Here is a 17,842-nt window from a genome sequence, read left to right as displayed (position 1 = left end):
TTTTCTTCATCAAAATACCATTGAAGTCTCTATTAACCAACAAATAGTATTTAAACAAAATTAACTAGGATTCTTGGTTGGCCATCCATAGGAGAGCTGTATTTTATGTTTCTCAAGCTACATAAATTGATTAAACTCTTCCTTTGTAGGTCTTCGGAGAGTAGATCTCAGCCAGAATTGACTAGCGGAAAAAGTGCCCTCAATTCTGACTCAGCTCCAGATTTAGACTTAGTGCCTCCAGCACAGGTAACAAAACCAATTTTCCCTCTCTTCCAAGCGTGATCCATGTTCAACTTTTTAAATTTTTGTTCTTTTTAAATAGGAGGTAGTTGTGAATGAAGTCTATCTGGATTGTATTGATAGGGTTTGAAATGTGTCCTGGATATTATGTTCCATGGCATTCTCAAGTCTTCTCATTCTCTGTGCCTTAAATAACTCTGATTTTATATTTGGCTGAACAACGTGCTAATGAAATTCACTGTGTACCTCACACTTTTTTCCCCTTGTTCCACCATTTACTGTTTCGTGATTTTGCGATACGGAATCTGTTCTACTCTAACATTCCCACTATTTATGTAACATAACACAAGAAAGAGGAAATTGCATTTGGCGTGTTCATTCACATTTTGACTCTGGCACAAGGTACTATAAACCAGTGTGCTCATTAGCTGGCAGGAGTGAAAAGAAAGTAGGAAAGAGAAGTTGGTTCAGCATTTCCGTAGTGATTAGACCATCACTACACATTTGATACTAAAGGTGGTCTGAAGACAGATGATGGATCTGGGCTGGTCATTTCACCTTGCTATTCAGTCATTTGATAAGGACTTACTGAGGTGCAGAATTTAAACTCCTTGAAAGCAGTCACTATTTCTCTTTTGTTTATGTCCTCAAAAGCTAGTGCAGTGATTGTCATGTGGTAGTCATTCAATAAAGGCATTTTGAGATAGCTAGATTGTACAGTGGATAGAGCTCTGGGCCTGAAGGCAGGAAGACCTGAATTCAAATCCAGCCTCATACACTTATTAGCAATGAGACCCTGGGCAAGTCATGTAACCTCTTTATGCCTCAGTTACCTCAACTATAATATAGGGATAGTAATACTACCTACCACCCAGCGTTGTTGTTAGGATCAAATGAGAAATTGGTAAAATACTTAGCACAATGCCTAGCACATAAAATGTTTATTTTCTTCCTTCCTTTGTTCCTTCCTTCCTTTAATGCTTTTTGATTTGAATTTTATGAGTCAAATCATTGTTCAATGTAGCAAGCAATACTAGAAATATAAAAATATAGAATATATCTCTGCCTTTACACAAAGTATCTCTCTCTCTCCGTCCATCAAATGATGATTGATAGAATTGGCACAGGTCCTATGCATGAAATATTGGGGAGGAGCAGGTTTCTTCCCACCCCCTCACCTGCTGAATTCTATAAGCACTCTAGAGCCCATTTCAAATACCTCTTCCTCCAGGAAGCCTTTGATATCATCTAGTCTAAGTTTGGGAATGCCTTGAACATAGTCTGGACCTGTGATTTCCTTGGTGAAAGGAACTCCCAGATCAATTCCCACACAGCAAGTTAGAGCCTTGAAAAGTTGCTTAGAGCACAGAGAACTTAAGTGAATTGGAGCCACTAGATGTCAAAGATGAGACTTAAAATGAAGTGTTCTTGTTTCTATCCTCTATGGCACACTAAGATATTAGAAAGTGTTTTCGGGGCAGCTAGGTGGCACAGTGGATAGAGCACTGGCCCTGGATTCAGGAGGACATGAGTTCAAATCCACCCTCAGACATTTGACATTTACTAGCTGTGTGACTCTGGGCAAGTCACTTAACCCCAATTGTATCACTAGAAAAAAAAAGTGTTTTCAAATTGTAAGTAAGCCAGTTGAGTTTCAATTGTTGATGGTTGAGTCCAAAACTATTGACTCATTTTGGATTCATAATGTATTTTGCCATAGAGGAATTGTTTCTTGAATGATGAGACTTAAAGAAAAGAACTTATAATTCGAGGAGGATACAGAGATAGATGGAATGTTCTGTGGAGATTCCAAATGGGACTAGGGATCTGTCAAGGATTTTAGACTTTGATGGAACTGGTTCTTTATTTTGTCTCATTTCACTTGAAAACTTATTGTTTTTCTTGCCTTTGATTTTTAAAAATTATTCCCTCACCTCTTCTTATGTTAATCAGTTACAATTTTGTGGTTCTTTTTTGGCTTACAAATGAAATGGAGGGGATGGGAAATTTTCCTGGTCAAAAGTTAGAGAAGGAGGGGGGTTAAAGAAAATGTGCCTGAACAAGAAAGATTGTCTGAGATCAAGTCAACAGATGTAGGAGCCACTCAAAGATCAGAGTGAGTCACCAAGGATCTATGCCATGTGAAAGATCAGGCTTAAAACCCCAGCATGACATGGCCCATCTGAGGGTCATAAGGTGTGTCTTGACCCATATTTAAATCAGTCTTTCTCCAGAATAAGAACCAGAAAAACATTTCCCTATCTCCTAGAATGTGCTTGATGCAACTCATTGAAGTAGAATGATTAGGAAGGACTGCAAGTCCAATCAATCATCAGCAAGCCTTTTAGTAAGCACCTACTATGTGCTTACTAGGTGGTAAAGATACAAAGTCAAAAATGAAAACAGCCCCTGTCTTCAAAGGGGTTACATTCTAACAGGGGAGCCGACGTGCATACATTTGGAGGGTTGGGGGCTGTGGAGAACATCAGCTTGGGCTAGAGGGAAGAAAAGGAGTACTGCAGAAGGTAATGCACAAACTAAAAAGAAGCCTGGGAAAGTATTGCATGTCTAGGAGAAAGCAAGTGCAAAGGAATTTATTTGCATGTGACTTTTACGGTGTATAATCTCTGTTCTCAGGAAGATTCCTGAAAATTTACTGTCACTATCCCAAAACTTATTTCTTAGTCTTCTCTACTATTCTGATTCTTTCTGTAGCTACCTCTCATTGATTCAGTTCCCTTATACTGGTACTATATAATAAGGAAAATGTTAAAATTTTTGGTCCAAACCTGGGATTTCATCAGAATAGGAAACTCCCAGTAAAAAAAAAAAAACAAGCAAAACATATAACCTCCCATTAATAAGCAATGCTTCTGCCAAGGAGAGTTTTAGAGCATTGCCTTAAGGCTAAGTGACTTGCCCAAGGTCACACAGTCAGTATAAATCAGAGGTAGGATTTGAACCTATTTGATAAATCCCCATACTATAAGTGTAAACCCTAAAGTATTATTATGCACAAATAAATGAGGCTGGGCTTGAAGCACCATTACAAACAAGCCTGTCACCCACAATCCCTCAGAGGGATTATCTATCAGTGGATAAAGCCACAAAAATTTAAGAACAACATTTTCACAGATGTCACCATGCTAAACTCTCATTACTTCCAAACTATGTGAAACAAAGCTCTGAAAATATATACACTTAGAAGAATTCAAAACTGTGTGGGAAAAGGGAAAAGAACATATGCTCATGGTGCTATTGCTAAGTACTCGACTTCCTTTGTCCCATTTGAATCAGACAATCTGAGAGGAAGATGCTATTATCATCCTACTTTTACAGATGGGGAAATGGAGGCCAAGAGGTTAAAGTGATTTTTCCCAAGGTCAATAACATTTGAAGCTAAGATTTCCTGGCTCTAGGCCCATCACTCTATTTACCCTCCCACATGATTTTCCTCAATTCATCCAAAGAGTAAGCAAATCATAAAACTAAGATTTGAACCTAGCACCTCTAACTCAAGATCATGGATAAATGAGCTAACACATATAAAGTGCTTTACCTTCTCAAAGTGTTCTAAAAATTCTAGCTATTGTTATTATAGACTCATCAGTTTAGAGCTGGAAGGGACATCAGAAGCCAACCCTAGTCTAATCCTTCCATTTTACAAATGAGGAAACTGAGGACCAAAGATGCAGCAACTTGTCCATGGTCGTAGAGTGATAAATTAAGAGCCTTAAGGGTCCTCAAAGGTCATTTAGTACAACCCTTTGATTTTACAGATGAGGAAACTAAGGCTCAGAGAGAATCACTGATTTGTCCAAAGTCATAAAAATAATCACTGGTAGAAACAGGATTCAACCTCAGGTCAGATAACCCCCAAGCAAGCCCTCTTTCCCCTATACCACCCTTTCTCTTCCTGCCAAACCACACTGCTAGAGACCCAGGAAGATAGGGAAATGTTGAAAGATGGTACAAATAATTAGAAATCTCTGTTGCATTACCAATTAGTCAGTCAACAACCATTTACCATAGGCTAGGCACTGTGCTAAACACTGGGGATACAAAGAAAGGCAAAAGCACAGGTCTCGTCCTCAAGGCTATTACATTCTACCAATGCCCCCACCCCATGCTCCCCAATGGGAAAGTCCTAGGTTACTGTTCCAAGCCCTTCCTTGGAACCATGAATATAACTTCTTTATTTAAGATTCCAAGGCATGTAATTTTTATGCATAATGAATGTACCATGAAAAACATCTTTTCTTCCCATGTGCTCTTTCTAAATATATCCTCCTTTGAAATGACAACTTTCCCTAAAGCCAAACCGAGATGTTTCTTCATAGGTACCTTGGAGATTTGCACTCTGCAGAAGTAGGTGTTGCCTGTTACATAAACCTGGATGCTTGGGACAATTTAACACAGCAACAAAATGTTTGTTTGAGCAGAAGAGGAGGCTTGGTGGGAGGCAGGACATTATATGCCTCCCTGTGGGGGAGGAGGATTAGCTGGGGTCATCAGTTACCATAGAAACACAACATTCCCTTGCCTTATTAATACACCACTGATTCTCCTGCTGGCTGCCTCCATACTCACTTACCCCATCTCCATTATACCTGATACAGGTATGCCTCTTGTTACACAAGGCAAGTGTTTCTGATGACATGGGCAGAATTCATATTCCTGTAAGCAAAAGACATACTTGACTGATAGCATGATTCCTGTAGCAAACACAAGGTAGCTAGGTGGCACAGTGGATAGAGCACCAGGCCTGGAGTAAGGAAGACTCAACTTTGTGAGTTCAAATATGGCCTTAGACACTTTCTAGCCATGTGTCTCTGGTCGAGTCACTCGACCCTGTTTGCCTCAGTTTCCTCATCTGTAAAATGAGCTGGAAAAGGAAATGGCAAACCATCCCTGTATCTCTGCCAAGAAAACCTCAAATGGGGCCACGAACAGTTAGACATGACTAAAAAATGACTGACCAACAAAAAGAGTAATTTTTGTCTTTGGAACCCAAGAGCAGTGCTTGGCACATGACAAAAATTTGTTGAATGGATTAGTAAATTAACTTCTGTGTTGGAAGGGACTTCAGAGGTCACCATTCCCTACGAATGATCATCCAAGCCTCCATTAGGAGAGAATCCACTATCCCAGAAGGCAAACCATTCTAATCTGAAAGACAGAGATTCAGACACGGAGACAGAGAGAGACAGAGACAGAGAGAGAGATATGGACATGAAGAGAGAGAAAGTGAAAGAGGGCAAACTCTAGATTGGGCATTCATTAAGTACTTGTGATGTGCCAGGCACTGTGTTAAGCTCTGGGAATACAAATCAAGAAATCGATAAATCCTTATTCTCAAGGAGCTTACATCCTAATTGGGGGCAAGATAACATATAAAGAGGAGCTGAAAAGGAAGAAGCACCAGTACTCAAATGAGAGTGAGGAGAAGTAAAGCAATTGCTGAAAAAGTAGAAGAGATGATTGGAAATAGTATAGAAGCCTGGGGATTGCAATATACTTGTGTACCATTGAGTCTTTTTTTAAAGTCAATATTCACTCCCCGATTTATCTCTTTGTTTCTTGGTTTGTATACTCACCAAATTTGCTCAAGACAAGGAAATTTGTAATTATCATGTAATACGTGGCTCAAGATTTCAACTCTAAGCCAAAACAGAATATAGTAATAACTCAGTAAAATTCTAGTCCCCACTATGGGCATCATACCTTAGAAATATCTGAAATTTCTACTCTTGTCTTGCTAGGAATCCTGCTCCTCTGCAACTTCTTTCAAGTAGTATTTCACAAGGAACAGGTTCATTTAAAATAGGAATAAAAGGGGGCATTGTAGACATTGTGTTCTTCAGGATTTTTCTTCATCCCAAATTTTAGAAATTATTCCTTTTAATTCAGAGTTCCATCTTCATCCCAGTTGGGAAGGATTTCAGGACTCAACTTGATGCATAACTCTTCTCTTTGTCTCTGTTGTGCCTGCTCACCACTCTACTTTATGCACCTTTACTGGACTCTCCAATCCTCTCTCAGGCCATACCGTCACCGTCCACAGCCTCTAGCCGAAATCTCCCTTCATGTTCTCACAATAGATTGGCTGCCACCACACTAGCTGTTCTTACAAACAGGATGGTCAAGGATGGCAAGTTTCCCCCTAATCCCAGGGTTCAGGCACCAGTTCCAAAGAAAAACTGCAAGGGTCCCTCAGGTGGTCTTACTGCAAATATGACTTGGATCATTCATACAATTTTTTGATTAAAAATCCAACACATGGGGCAGCTAGGTGGTGCAGTGGATAAAACACCAGCACTGGATTCAGGAGGTCCTGAGTTCAAATCTGGCCTCAGCCACTTGACACTTACTAGCTGTATTACTAGTGGCGTTGGGCGACTCACGTAACCCTCATTGCCCTGCAAAAAATTAAAAAATAAAAAATAAAAAAATCCAACACATGCTTTAAATGTGTTCAGAGTGTAGTTTCTTCATTTTCTGCTGAAAGCACATAACAGCCCTTCTCTTGGGCTTGTAGAATCACAGTTAGAGCAGGAAAAGGTTTGGGAGATAATTTCATCTAATTCTCTTTTTTTTTGTTTTTGTTTTGTTTTGTTTTGGCAGGGCAATGGGGGTTAAGTGACTTGCCCAGGGTCACACGACTAGTAAGTGTCAAGTGTCTGAGGCCGGATCTGAACTCAGGTACTCCTGAATCCAGGGCCAGCGCTTTAACCACTGCGCCATCTAGCTGCCCCCCTCATATTTTTTTTTAGTTGGCGAAACAGTGATCGAGTGACTTCCCCCATGATTCTCTATGTAACAAACAGTAGATATAAGATCATTATCTCACAGAACCACAGAATTTAAGAGTAGAAAAAGATCTCAGTGACCATCTGTTCCAACCCATGCGTGAAAAAATGCCCACTAAAACATGCCCAACAAATGATGATCCAGTCTCTACCTAAAGATCTCCAAGGAGAGGACAGCTGCCACCTCCCATTCCATTCTGGACACATCTAATTATTGGGAAGTTTTTCCTTATATCTAGCCCAAATCTGCCTCTCTGCAACTTCCACCCATTACAAAGCCTGGACATTCTTTCCTCCATCAATGAAGCAAGTATAATAAAAATTGGATTGTTCCTGGTTCTGACCTCTGGGGATCTTCCTCCTTTAAATGATAGTCTTCAGATATTTGAAGACTAAGTATCATGTGTCCCCTGAGTCTCTCCAGGATAATTGTGCCTAGTTCTTCCAATGGATCCTACAAAGCATAAACTCAAACCCTTTCACCATCTTAACGACCTTCCTCAAGACACTCATCAGATTATCAATATCCTTCTTTTTTTTTAGTGAGGCAATTGGGATTAAGTGACTTGTCCAGGGTCACATAGCTAGTAAGTGTTAAGTGTCTGAGGCCGGATTTGAACTCAGGTACTCCTGACTCCAGGGCCAGTGCTCTATCCACTGAGCCACCTAGCTTCCCCTATCAATATCCTTCTTAAAATATGACATTTAGGACAGAACACACTGCTCCATATGAGGTATTAAAGTGCTATATAAATGTAAGTTGTTATAATCATTATTTTTTATTGTTACTCTTTTTATTGTAGTTCATTCATTCATTCATGTCTGGCTATTTGTAACTCCAGGCCACTCTGTCCTCCACTATCTCTCAAAGTCCATCCAAGTTCTTGTTCTTTGTTTTCATAATACTATATATTCACTAGTTTTGTGATCTCATCTTAATGGCATAACCTCATTAAGTTTTAGTTTCTCATCAATTAAATCGGTAAATTAAAACCTATAAGTAAATGTACACAGATTAGTTATGAACCTCAAATGAAATGATGTCAGTAAATCACTTTGGTAGTCAATATAAATGTGAGGTATTGTTGTTATTTAATTTGAAGAAATGTAAGAGTAAGAGGCATAGTAATTAGAGAGAGGGCCTCAAAGTCAGGCAGAAATGGTTTCTGGCCCCTCTTCTGAGAGAGAGAAAGAGATACACATATACATGCATATATACATGTATAAATATTTATATACATACATACATTTATAGGTTATTTGACCCTGAGCAAGTCACTTAACCGCTGAGTGCTCTAGTCAACACTATAAGGCTATAAACTGCATCAGAAGAGGGACTTTTCTTATTAGAGAATTCCAATGAAATCATATTTTCAGCCCCTATCCTTATATTTAATCTGAACATATTTAAAGAGACAGTGAGTATAGGAGAAGGAGCAGAGGTATGCTGGTAAATGTTTAACCACAGGAACTCCAAAAGGCATGCCATAGTTTTAAATTTAATCTGTGTTGCTGACATTTTCACCATCACTTTCTTAAGCCTAGACAATTAGCAAAACAATAAATTCAGCCCTGATTTGTAGCACTTGTCCATTTCCAAGGTGTAGATGCTCACGCTGAAAATCTAACAAATGGTTCTCCTAAGTCAATTTGAGCTGGATCCACCATACCCCTGGAAAAAGGTCCTATGTTTTGAGTCAATGACATGAGTTCAATTATGTGACCCTTTGGCAAGTCACTTAATTTCTGTTACACAGTTTACTCATCTTTAAAAAGGAGATTATAATACTTGAAGAATTGCTGTGAGGAAAGCACTTTGTAAGGCTTAAAACTTTAGAAATAGGAGTTGTGATTGTTGAGAGTAATGAACCTTGAAAATAATGTGGAACATAATTGTTTAGTCATGTCTGACTCTTTATGTCCCCATTGGTGTTGTGTGGTGTTTGTTTTTTTTCAGCAGAGATACTGGAGAGGTTTGCTATTTCCTTCTCCAGCTCATTTTATAGATGAGGAAACTGAGACAGAGTTAAGTGACTTACCCAGGGTCACACGGCTAACAAGTGTCTGAGGCCAGATTTGAACTCATGAAGATGAATCTTCCTGATTCCAAGCCCAACACTCTATCCACTCTGCCACCTAACAGCCCTGCGGAACATTATACTAGCTGTGTAAATTAGTCATTTCTCTAAGATAGATGGGGAAAAATCAAGCAAACTTAGTTTATGGAATTTCTATGTGGAAATAAAGAAGAAATGGTAATTAAAGATATAAAATTAGTCCTTTGAGTGCACAGCCAAATCCATGCACAGTTATTTAATTTCCCACGTTGGGAGCTGGGAGTGCCAGTCACCTGACAGGCTCATCCCCATGGGAGTCTGAATGCCACCTGAATACACAGGAGCAAACCTCCTCTTTGGTCTCTTATTTTCTGCAATTGAGATCACAACAACTTTCTCCAGAAATTCCATATTTTAACATAATCATATCTCCATCAGATTGGCAGTAATCAAGATTCAGAACAAATTAAGCAATTAAGAAATAAATGCAGTCTTCATTTTTTCCCCAAACAAATGAGTGATATGAAAAGAGGAAGGAGAATATGTTCATCCTTTTAGCAACCTTTCTTTTTTAACTCCAGAAACTTTTTGGTCTCTTAATTTGTAGCAGAAGTTGTTTTTTCCCATGGGTAAACCATTGTTGCCAATTATTAGCATGATCCCTGCCATCTTTGTTTTGAGGATCATTACAGTTACCAGCATTGGCATCAGAAGGGAAGTTTCCATCCATATTGTCAATGGAATTATGACTTAATATAGCCATTTTGGAAAGCAACTGGGATTTGTGCAAATAAAGTGAAGAAAAAGTCTAATAATACCCTTTGACCCAGAGAATCCACTGCCAAGCATAAATCCCAAGGAGGTTATAGATAAAAAAAAATAAAGATCCCACATACACCAAAATATTTATAGCAGCACTTTTTATATTAGTAAAGAACTAGAAGCAAAGTACATGCCTGTTAGTTAGTGAATGATCAAGCAAATTGTGATAAATGAATGTAATGGAATATAACTGTGTTATGAGACACAACAAATATGACAAATACAAAGAAAAACCTACGTGAAATGATGCAGAGTGAAGTTAGCAGAGCCAAGAGAACAGCATACACAGTGACTACAACATTGTTAATAGAGCAATAACCCCAAAACAATCAAAAATGAATGCTGCAGAATGACAAAACTTGGCCCCTAAAAAGACCTATGAGAGGACACCTCCCTCCACTCCTTTTTCTCAGTCTCTTTTGCTGGATCCTCCCTCATCCATGTCATGCCTTCTGTGGTGTTTCCCAAGGTTCTGTCCAGGGCCCTCTTCTCTTTTCTTTCTATATTCTCTCTTTTGGTGACCCCATCAACTTTCATGGCTTCAACGATCCTGTCTATGCTAAGATTGCCCTGTCTATTTAAATGACCTTAGCATCACCAACTGCCTATTGAACATTTTGAACTAGATGTCCTGTAAGCATCTCAGACTCAACCTGCCCCCAAAAAACACTCATTGTATTCCCTCTCCTCCTCTAATTCTCTCCTCTTCTGAAGTTCCTTATTACTATTTGAAAGTACCACTAGCCTTCCAGTCACTTAGTTTCAAAATCTGTCATCCCTGACTTTTCTCTCTCTTGCTCACCCCACATGTCCTGTCAATTGAGGAATTTTGTAATTTCTTTCTCTACAACACCTCTCACATCGACATAGCTACCACACTATTTTAGACTGTTATCACACCTTGCCTAAATTATTGTGATAGCTTTCTAATTGTTCTCCCTTGAGAGAGCTGGGTGGCACAATAGTTAAAGCCCCATACCTGGCAACAGAAAGACCTGAGTTCAAATCCAGCTTCAGACACTTACTATCTGTGTGATCCTTAGTAAGTCACTTCAATTCTGTTTGCCTCATTTTCCTCATCTGTAAAATGGGGGTGATAAAAAACCCCTACCTCCCAGGGCTGTTGTGAGGGTCAAAATTGCAAAGTACTTAGCATAGTGACTGTCACATAGAAGATGTTATATAGTATTATACCAATCCATCCCCCATTCAGCAACCAAAGGGTAGTCCTGCCCATGTCACCCCCTTAATCAATAATTCCCAATGGCTCCCTATTACCCACAGGATGAAATATCAAATCCTTTGGCATTTAAAACTTCACAGTATCTTCTGATAGTCTACTCTCTGTCATGCACTATTATCCAGCTGTACTGGCCAGCTTGCTGTTCCTTACACCTGACATCTCATCCATCTCCTGTCTCTGTTTCTTTTTTTTGCAGGGCAATGAGGGTTAAGTGATTTTCCCAGGATCACACAGCTAGTATGTGTCAAGTGTCTGAGGCCAGACTTGAACTCAGGTCCTCCTGAATCCAGGGCAGTGCCCTATCCACTATGCCACCTAGCTGCCCCCATCTCTGTTTCTTTGTACTGGACTTTTTCCATGCCTGGAAGCTCTCTGCTCATCCCCAATCTCTGAGTTTTAGCATCACTAGCTTTCTTCAGAGTAAGTTCATATATGGCTTCTTATAGGAGTCCTCCCCAGCTAATGATGTTATTCCTTCAAAGGTTACCTTCTATCTCCTTTGTATTTATTTATACATAACTTCTTTTTTTGAGGGGCAATGAGGGTAAAATGACTTGCCCAGCATCACACAGCTAGGAAGTGTCAAGTGTCTGAGGCCAGATTTGAACTCAGGTCCTCCTGAATCCAGGGCCAGTGCTCTATCCACTGTGCCACCTAGCTGCCCCCTATACATAACTTCTATTTACAACCATGCTCTCTCTCCCATTACAATGTTAAGTCTTTGTAGGCCAGTTCTGTTTAATTTCATATTGTTATTTTTGTTTTTTCCTTTTTCTTTGTATCCCTAGTGCTTAGCACAGTACCTGCCACATAGGAAGCACTTAATAAAGGCTTGCTGATTGACTGTTTGACTAATTACTAAGCTCAGTTGTTTCTGTCTGCTAGAGGAGTATAGATACCATCAGTGCCCTTGAAGTTTTATCATCCTGGCACAATGCCTCAGTCATGATTATGGCCTTGCAATCAGTCTGTTTTCTAGAGTTTAGGAGTACCTGAACTCTAGGAAATACATAAGAAAGCCATTCTTGAGGTGACACAATTTTTTAAGTTCTCAGGGATATCTTTAAGACATGTCAGGGGCAACTAGGTGGTGCAGTGGATAGAGCACTGGCCCTGGAGTCAGGAGTACCTGAATTCAAATCCGGCCTCAGACACTTAACACTTACTAGCTGTGTGACTCTGGGCAAGTCACTTAACCCCAATTGCTTCACTTTAAAAAAAAAAAAAAGACATGTCAAAGTGTAACAATTGGAATGACACCACCTGCTGGAGACTTACTGTAGAAAAGCTCCGCCATGAAGTGAAGGTCTTTGAGGGCAAGACCAGGAGTCTTTTCTTTGGCGTCAGGAAGTGACGTCTGCTTGTGGGAGGAAGAAGGGAGGAGTCTGGCGCTCTGACTGGGGCTCTTTCCTCAGGACTCTGGCAGAGAACGGAGCTAGAAATGTGCTCTCCCTTTAATAGATAGATGAATGTAGGCCTTTCTCTCTCTCTTTACCAAATTCTTATTCTCCTTAATAAATGCTTAAAAGTCTAATTCTTGCTTAAGCTTATAATTTATTGGCGACCACTCATTAGATTTTAGACAGTCTAGCTAGAATTTTAACCTTAACAAAAGAATGGAAGATTGTGAAACTGTTGAATAGATCAAAGTCTTTCTGTTGCCAGAAAACAAAATATCAAAGAGAAGACAGCAGGTACTATTGATCCATGTGTCTGTTTTTTCCTATATGAAAATGATTCTGAATAGATTGAGGGGATTCCTGGTGAACATATAAGACAGGGACAAAGAGGCATCACAGAACATGTCTTAATTGTCACACAATTGGCTGAAAGATCTTGAGAATACAAGAGCCTGATGTGGTTATTGTTTGGTGATTCTCAAAAACATTTATTTTTCTTTATAGAATAAGAGCTAGCCTCCAACAAGGTCTCTTTTGTGAACATGATAGGACCACACAAAAGCTTTTCATAGATGCAGCCACAGAGGTAATTTTGTTCAACAGTCCTGAGAATGAATATCTAGAAAGGCATAAAAGAGGAATCATTCCAGAAACCCCAGTAATGTTCCCCAGTGTCAAGGAGGATGTCCTAAGCAAAGTTCAACAAGAAGGATTCCCTATAACTGGTCATATAACTGGATGCTCCTTTTAGGAGATAGTATTATACTACTTTCATCAAACTCCTCAATTCTTCATAGCTTCTTCATTATGATCCATGTTAACTCAAAAGAGATTGGCCTATTATACCCCACAGGAAGTGTTGGTGAATGCATGTTGCCCAAATTATGACATCCAGCTGGATGGGCAGCCCATTGTGAAATAAGTCTTTCAGTGCTTGCATCTTGGCTAGGCATTGTTGTTGGACAGTGAGCTGGACCCAAAGGTAACAGGAAGGTGAAACCAAGTCACATCAAATTTGGGAGATTGTGTAGCACTATTGATGATTCTTACCTGCTCCTAAAGCCTATCTGAGAACCAATATTTTCCCAGGGATACTTTATGGTTGTGAATCATGGGAGGAATCACCAAAGGGGAAAGTCTTCTTGGCTGTCTTTGACTTTGGGTGCAAGGCCTTTCTGTCTTCTATTTGGTATTTTTTAAATTGTTCTATATTCAACTCCATTAGCTTAATGCTTGCAAGGGAACTAAATGCCCCCAGAGAAAAGCTAGAAATAAGACAAAACTAGATGTTCCCTGGGCATGAATACTGGGTAAAGACAATAGAAAACATGTTAATAATTGAGAACTACAAGATTAAAGGCAGCATGGAATGGTGGAGAAAGTGTTGGTCTTGGAGTCAGGAAAATGGGGGTTTAATTCCCACATCAGACACCAGCCATGGGACCATGGCCAAGTCACTTAACTTCTCTGTCTCAGTTTTCTCACCTATTAAACAAGGAGGTTGGACACAATGGTCTCTAAGGTCCCTTTGAGATCTGATTCTATTATTCAATAATCCTAAAACCAAGGGTGTTTGTTCTCAATCAATTATCAGGTTAAAAAAAATAGGAGCAGTGGGGAAACTAGGTGGTGCAGTGGATAAAGCACTGGCCCTAGATTCAGGAGGACCTGAGTTCAAATCTGGCCTCAGACATTTGACACTTATTAGCTGTGTGACCCTGGGCAAGTCACTTAACCCCAATTGTCTCACCAAAAAAATAGGAGCAGTAATAATAACCAAAAAAATAATAGCTGACATTTATATAGCTCTTTCAAGTTTGTAAAGTCCTCCATATACATTCAGGGAATGAGAGTGAATCTAATTTTATCAATGTTAGCATTATTCTAGAAATAGGATACAAATAAATGTAGGATTTTTTTTTCTCCTTAGGATAAAAATTGAATTTTAAAAATAGAACTAAGGAGCACATAATTCATTTCTAAGTTCTCTACTTTAAATAGTCCTTCACTTTCCAACTCCTTCTTTAATGCCACAGAATTCCAAAGTTTGAAAGAACCTTCTCCTAGTGCCGATTATTCAATGTTGTTAACATCCAAGAGGAAGGAGGGAAATTCTGCCCTTATTCCTTTGGAGAATTTAATATCCTCACATTCAATTAACATAATCCAATCAAGGAAATTATGTATGCATTTACCAAGGAGTATCTATCAGTAAGCTGCCTTTAAGATCCCACATTAAAGCACAAAATAAGATTTTTAAATTCTAGATTTGACCTTGGAGGACCTGAGTTCACATTCCTGTTGTGCTTTATACTGCCTATGTGACCTTGGACAAGTCACTGCCCTCTCCTTGAGCCTCAATTTCTTCATCTGCAAGATGAGGAGCTAAATGATCTCTAATGTCCTTTTCATCTCTATGTTCTATGAAAAGAACTGTGATATAGGAAGGTCTGTACATGCATGTATTTGTGTATGCATGTATATATGTGTGTGTGTTTACTCATTTACTCATTTATTTCTTTGTTTGTTTGTATATACTCAACCATGTTGGCAGCTACATTTTCCAGATGTCAGGACCAAAACTTACAATTAGAAGAGTTGTTGTTATTGCTATTTTCCCTGCTACATATCTAGGTATGCGAGTCAAGGCATAGCCTAAATTGGAATTTCTAGACTAAGCAATAATAACCCAAACATCCCATTACCTCTATGGCTGTTTCCAGTTTCACAGACACTTTCTGGCTCTGCTGTAATTAAGCTTTTTTTTAAGAACATATTGGTTAAGAGTAGAATAGGTTTCTTTTCCCCATGTGTTCTAATCTCCATTTCCTTCTCACTCCTGAACCAGCATTTCTGCACTCACACTGCTGAGTTGCTGAAAGGTTTCAGAAGCCTTTCTTTGAGTGCTGAGGCGGGCTCGAAATTGCCTGCATTTGCATTCAGTATTCAGATACACATTAAATATTATTTACTGTATTTTGACCAAAAGGAGAATTCATTGGATCATAGTTTTGGAATTGGAAGGGACCTTAGAGGTTATCCAATCCAACCTCCTCATTCTACAGATGACAAAACTGAGGCTGGAAGAAGCAATAAAGTGACCTGTCCCAGAGTTGCATACCTAATAATTACCTGAGGCAAGATTTGAATCCAAGTCTTCTAGATTCCACCAGGTCTTCTAGATTCCAAGTCCAGCATTTTAACTATTACACTGTGCTTCCTTTTTTAAAATAGAAAATGTTAGCTATATGCTTCCTAGCTTAACAGAATCACAAAACTCCACAGTAGGATTGAAGCTCAGAGATCAACCCATAAACTCATCTAACCCGTGCACTCTGTGTCTCCATACTTTCCTGGTGGGCAGGTTTTTGCTTTGTTTCCTTGCCTGGCTAAATGCTGGAGATTGTAACTGAGGAAAGATCTACTACCATCAATTGATCGATCCATTAAATTAATCCATTAAATGCCAGGTACTGAGGACACAATGACAAAAGTCAAATGGTCCCTGCCTTCAAGAAGCTTACATTCTTTGGGGGAAAGAACATGTACATAAATAGATCCGTACAATATACATACAAAGCAAATATTTGGAAGGAAGACAATAGCCATAGGAAGGGTGGGATCAGCAAATGCATTCCTCAAAGGTATGGCTAAGGACTTTCTACTTCTCAAAGTAGCATAAAGCATGCCTCAAACAAAATCTGTGCAGTGATCATAAGATTCTAGTCACATTCACAGTTTCAAGTCAAAAGGCAAACATAAATTGCAACCCCAGCATCCTAGGAGACCTCTTCTTCTTGCTAAACAGTGACCTTTTCCTCCTGCAATCTATAATGCAGACTGGTCTTGAAACATTGATGACCTGGGAGCCAGACACAGTAATGGAGCCTTGTTAGGTGTGTGCCTGGTGAAAGGCTGATCATCTTTCACCAGTGAAAAGGTGGGTTAGAACAGAAATGTTAGTACATGACGTGCCCTTTTACTGTACTAAGACAGCCTTTAGAAAATGCTTCAGGACAGCCCATCAGGACTAGTCACTGCCTTCAGAGGGACGGATTATCTGGGAGAGGAGTCCTGCCCTGACACATCATTTTTTGTTGTTCAGTTATTCCAGACTCTTCATCATCCCAATTGGGGTTTTCTTGGCAGAGATACTGGAGTGGTTTGCCAGTTCCTTCTCTAGCTCAACTTATAGATGAGGAAACTGAGGCAAATAGGGTTAAGTGACTTGCCCAGGGTCACACTGTTTGTAAGTGTCTGAGGACAGATTTGAACTCACAAAGTGTTCCTGACTCCAGGACTGGTGCTCTATTCATTACTCCACCTAACTGCCCTAGCTGACATATCATAAGATCCTTGATTTAGAGCTAACCCCCTTTCCATTTTACAGTTGTGCGAATTGAGGCATCATTTAAATTCAGTGCTTTGCCTAAGGTCACATAGGAAGTAAATGGCAGAGCTAGGATTTGAACCCAGATCTTCTGACTCTTAAATTCAGCTCTTTTACCATTGCACCATGACCTGTTCTTTAGATAAATACATAGACCATCAGTAATCAAAAAGCATTTTTTAAAGTTTGTCAGGCACTCTGCTAGGGATACAAAGAAAGGTAAAAGACATCCATGCTCTCAGGACAGATAGATAGATTAGAGAGACAGACAGACAGACAGACAGGTGAGAGAAAGTAGGAAAAGGAAAGGAAAAAGGAAAGAAGAAAGAGAAAGAAAGAAAAAAAAGGAAGGAAAGAAAGAGGAGGAAGAAGTGAAAGAGGGAGAGGGGAGAGAGAAAGAGAGAGAGAGAGAGAGAGAGAGAGAGAGAGAGAGAGAGAGAGAGAGAGAGAGAGAGATGGAGGGAGGGAGGGAGGGAGGGAAAAGGAAGGAGAGAGAGAACGTAAGCTTCTTTGCAAGAAACAAAGTGCTTAGTGTGTACCAGGCACTGTACTCAACTCTACTGCAAAATTCTTGTAATATATTTAAGTTCTTCAAGTCACAGTAAGCACCATTCATGGCACCATCATATAGTGCTGAGAGTTTCAGGCTTAATATCAGGAAGACCTGGGTTCAAGTTCTGACAAAAACTAGCTCTGTGACTCTTACACCCTTTGATTGTCCATAATTTACTGATAGGGAGTCTATGCTGTTGGAATCCTGGTTCTGAATTCAAAAGAGTTTATCATGTTCCCTATGAGAAATAAGACATGCTATTATATGTCCTCCAATTATATTATTCAACCTTCCTGAGGTGTTGCCCCATCCTAATGGCCCCTGAATT

The 17,842-nt window shown here is 39.5% G+C and overlaps 1 protein-coding gene across 10 annotated transcripts in view; it reads left to right on the top strand.

Annotated features, from left to right (window-relative positions):
* The window catches only part of PEX5L (peroxisomal biogenesis factor 5 like), a 283,585-nt gene that overhangs the window by 199,591 nt on the left and 66,152 nt on the right, over positions 1-17,842 (top strand). For all 10 annotated transcript variants that reach the window (XR_006355533.1, XM_043991868.1, XM_043991869.1 and 7 more), the window contains one exon: positions 150-246. Coding sequence is in view for 9 of the 10 variants with exons in the window: in XM_043991868.1 (XP_043847803.1) it covers positions 150-246 (97 nt within the window). In the remaining variant the exon portion in view is untranslated. The remainder of the gene's footprint in view (positions 1-149; positions 247-17,842) is intronic.

Source organism: Dromiciops gliroides, chromosome 3, assembly GCF_019393635.1.
Source record: "Dromiciops gliroides isolate mDroGli1 chromosome 3, mDroGli1.pri, whole genome shotgun sequence".
Taxonomy (NCBI): Eukaryota; Metazoa; Chordata; class Mammalia; order Microbiotheria; family Microbiotheriidae; genus Dromiciops; species Dromiciops gliroides.
This window is presented reverse-complemented; position numbering and strand designations above follow the sequence as displayed.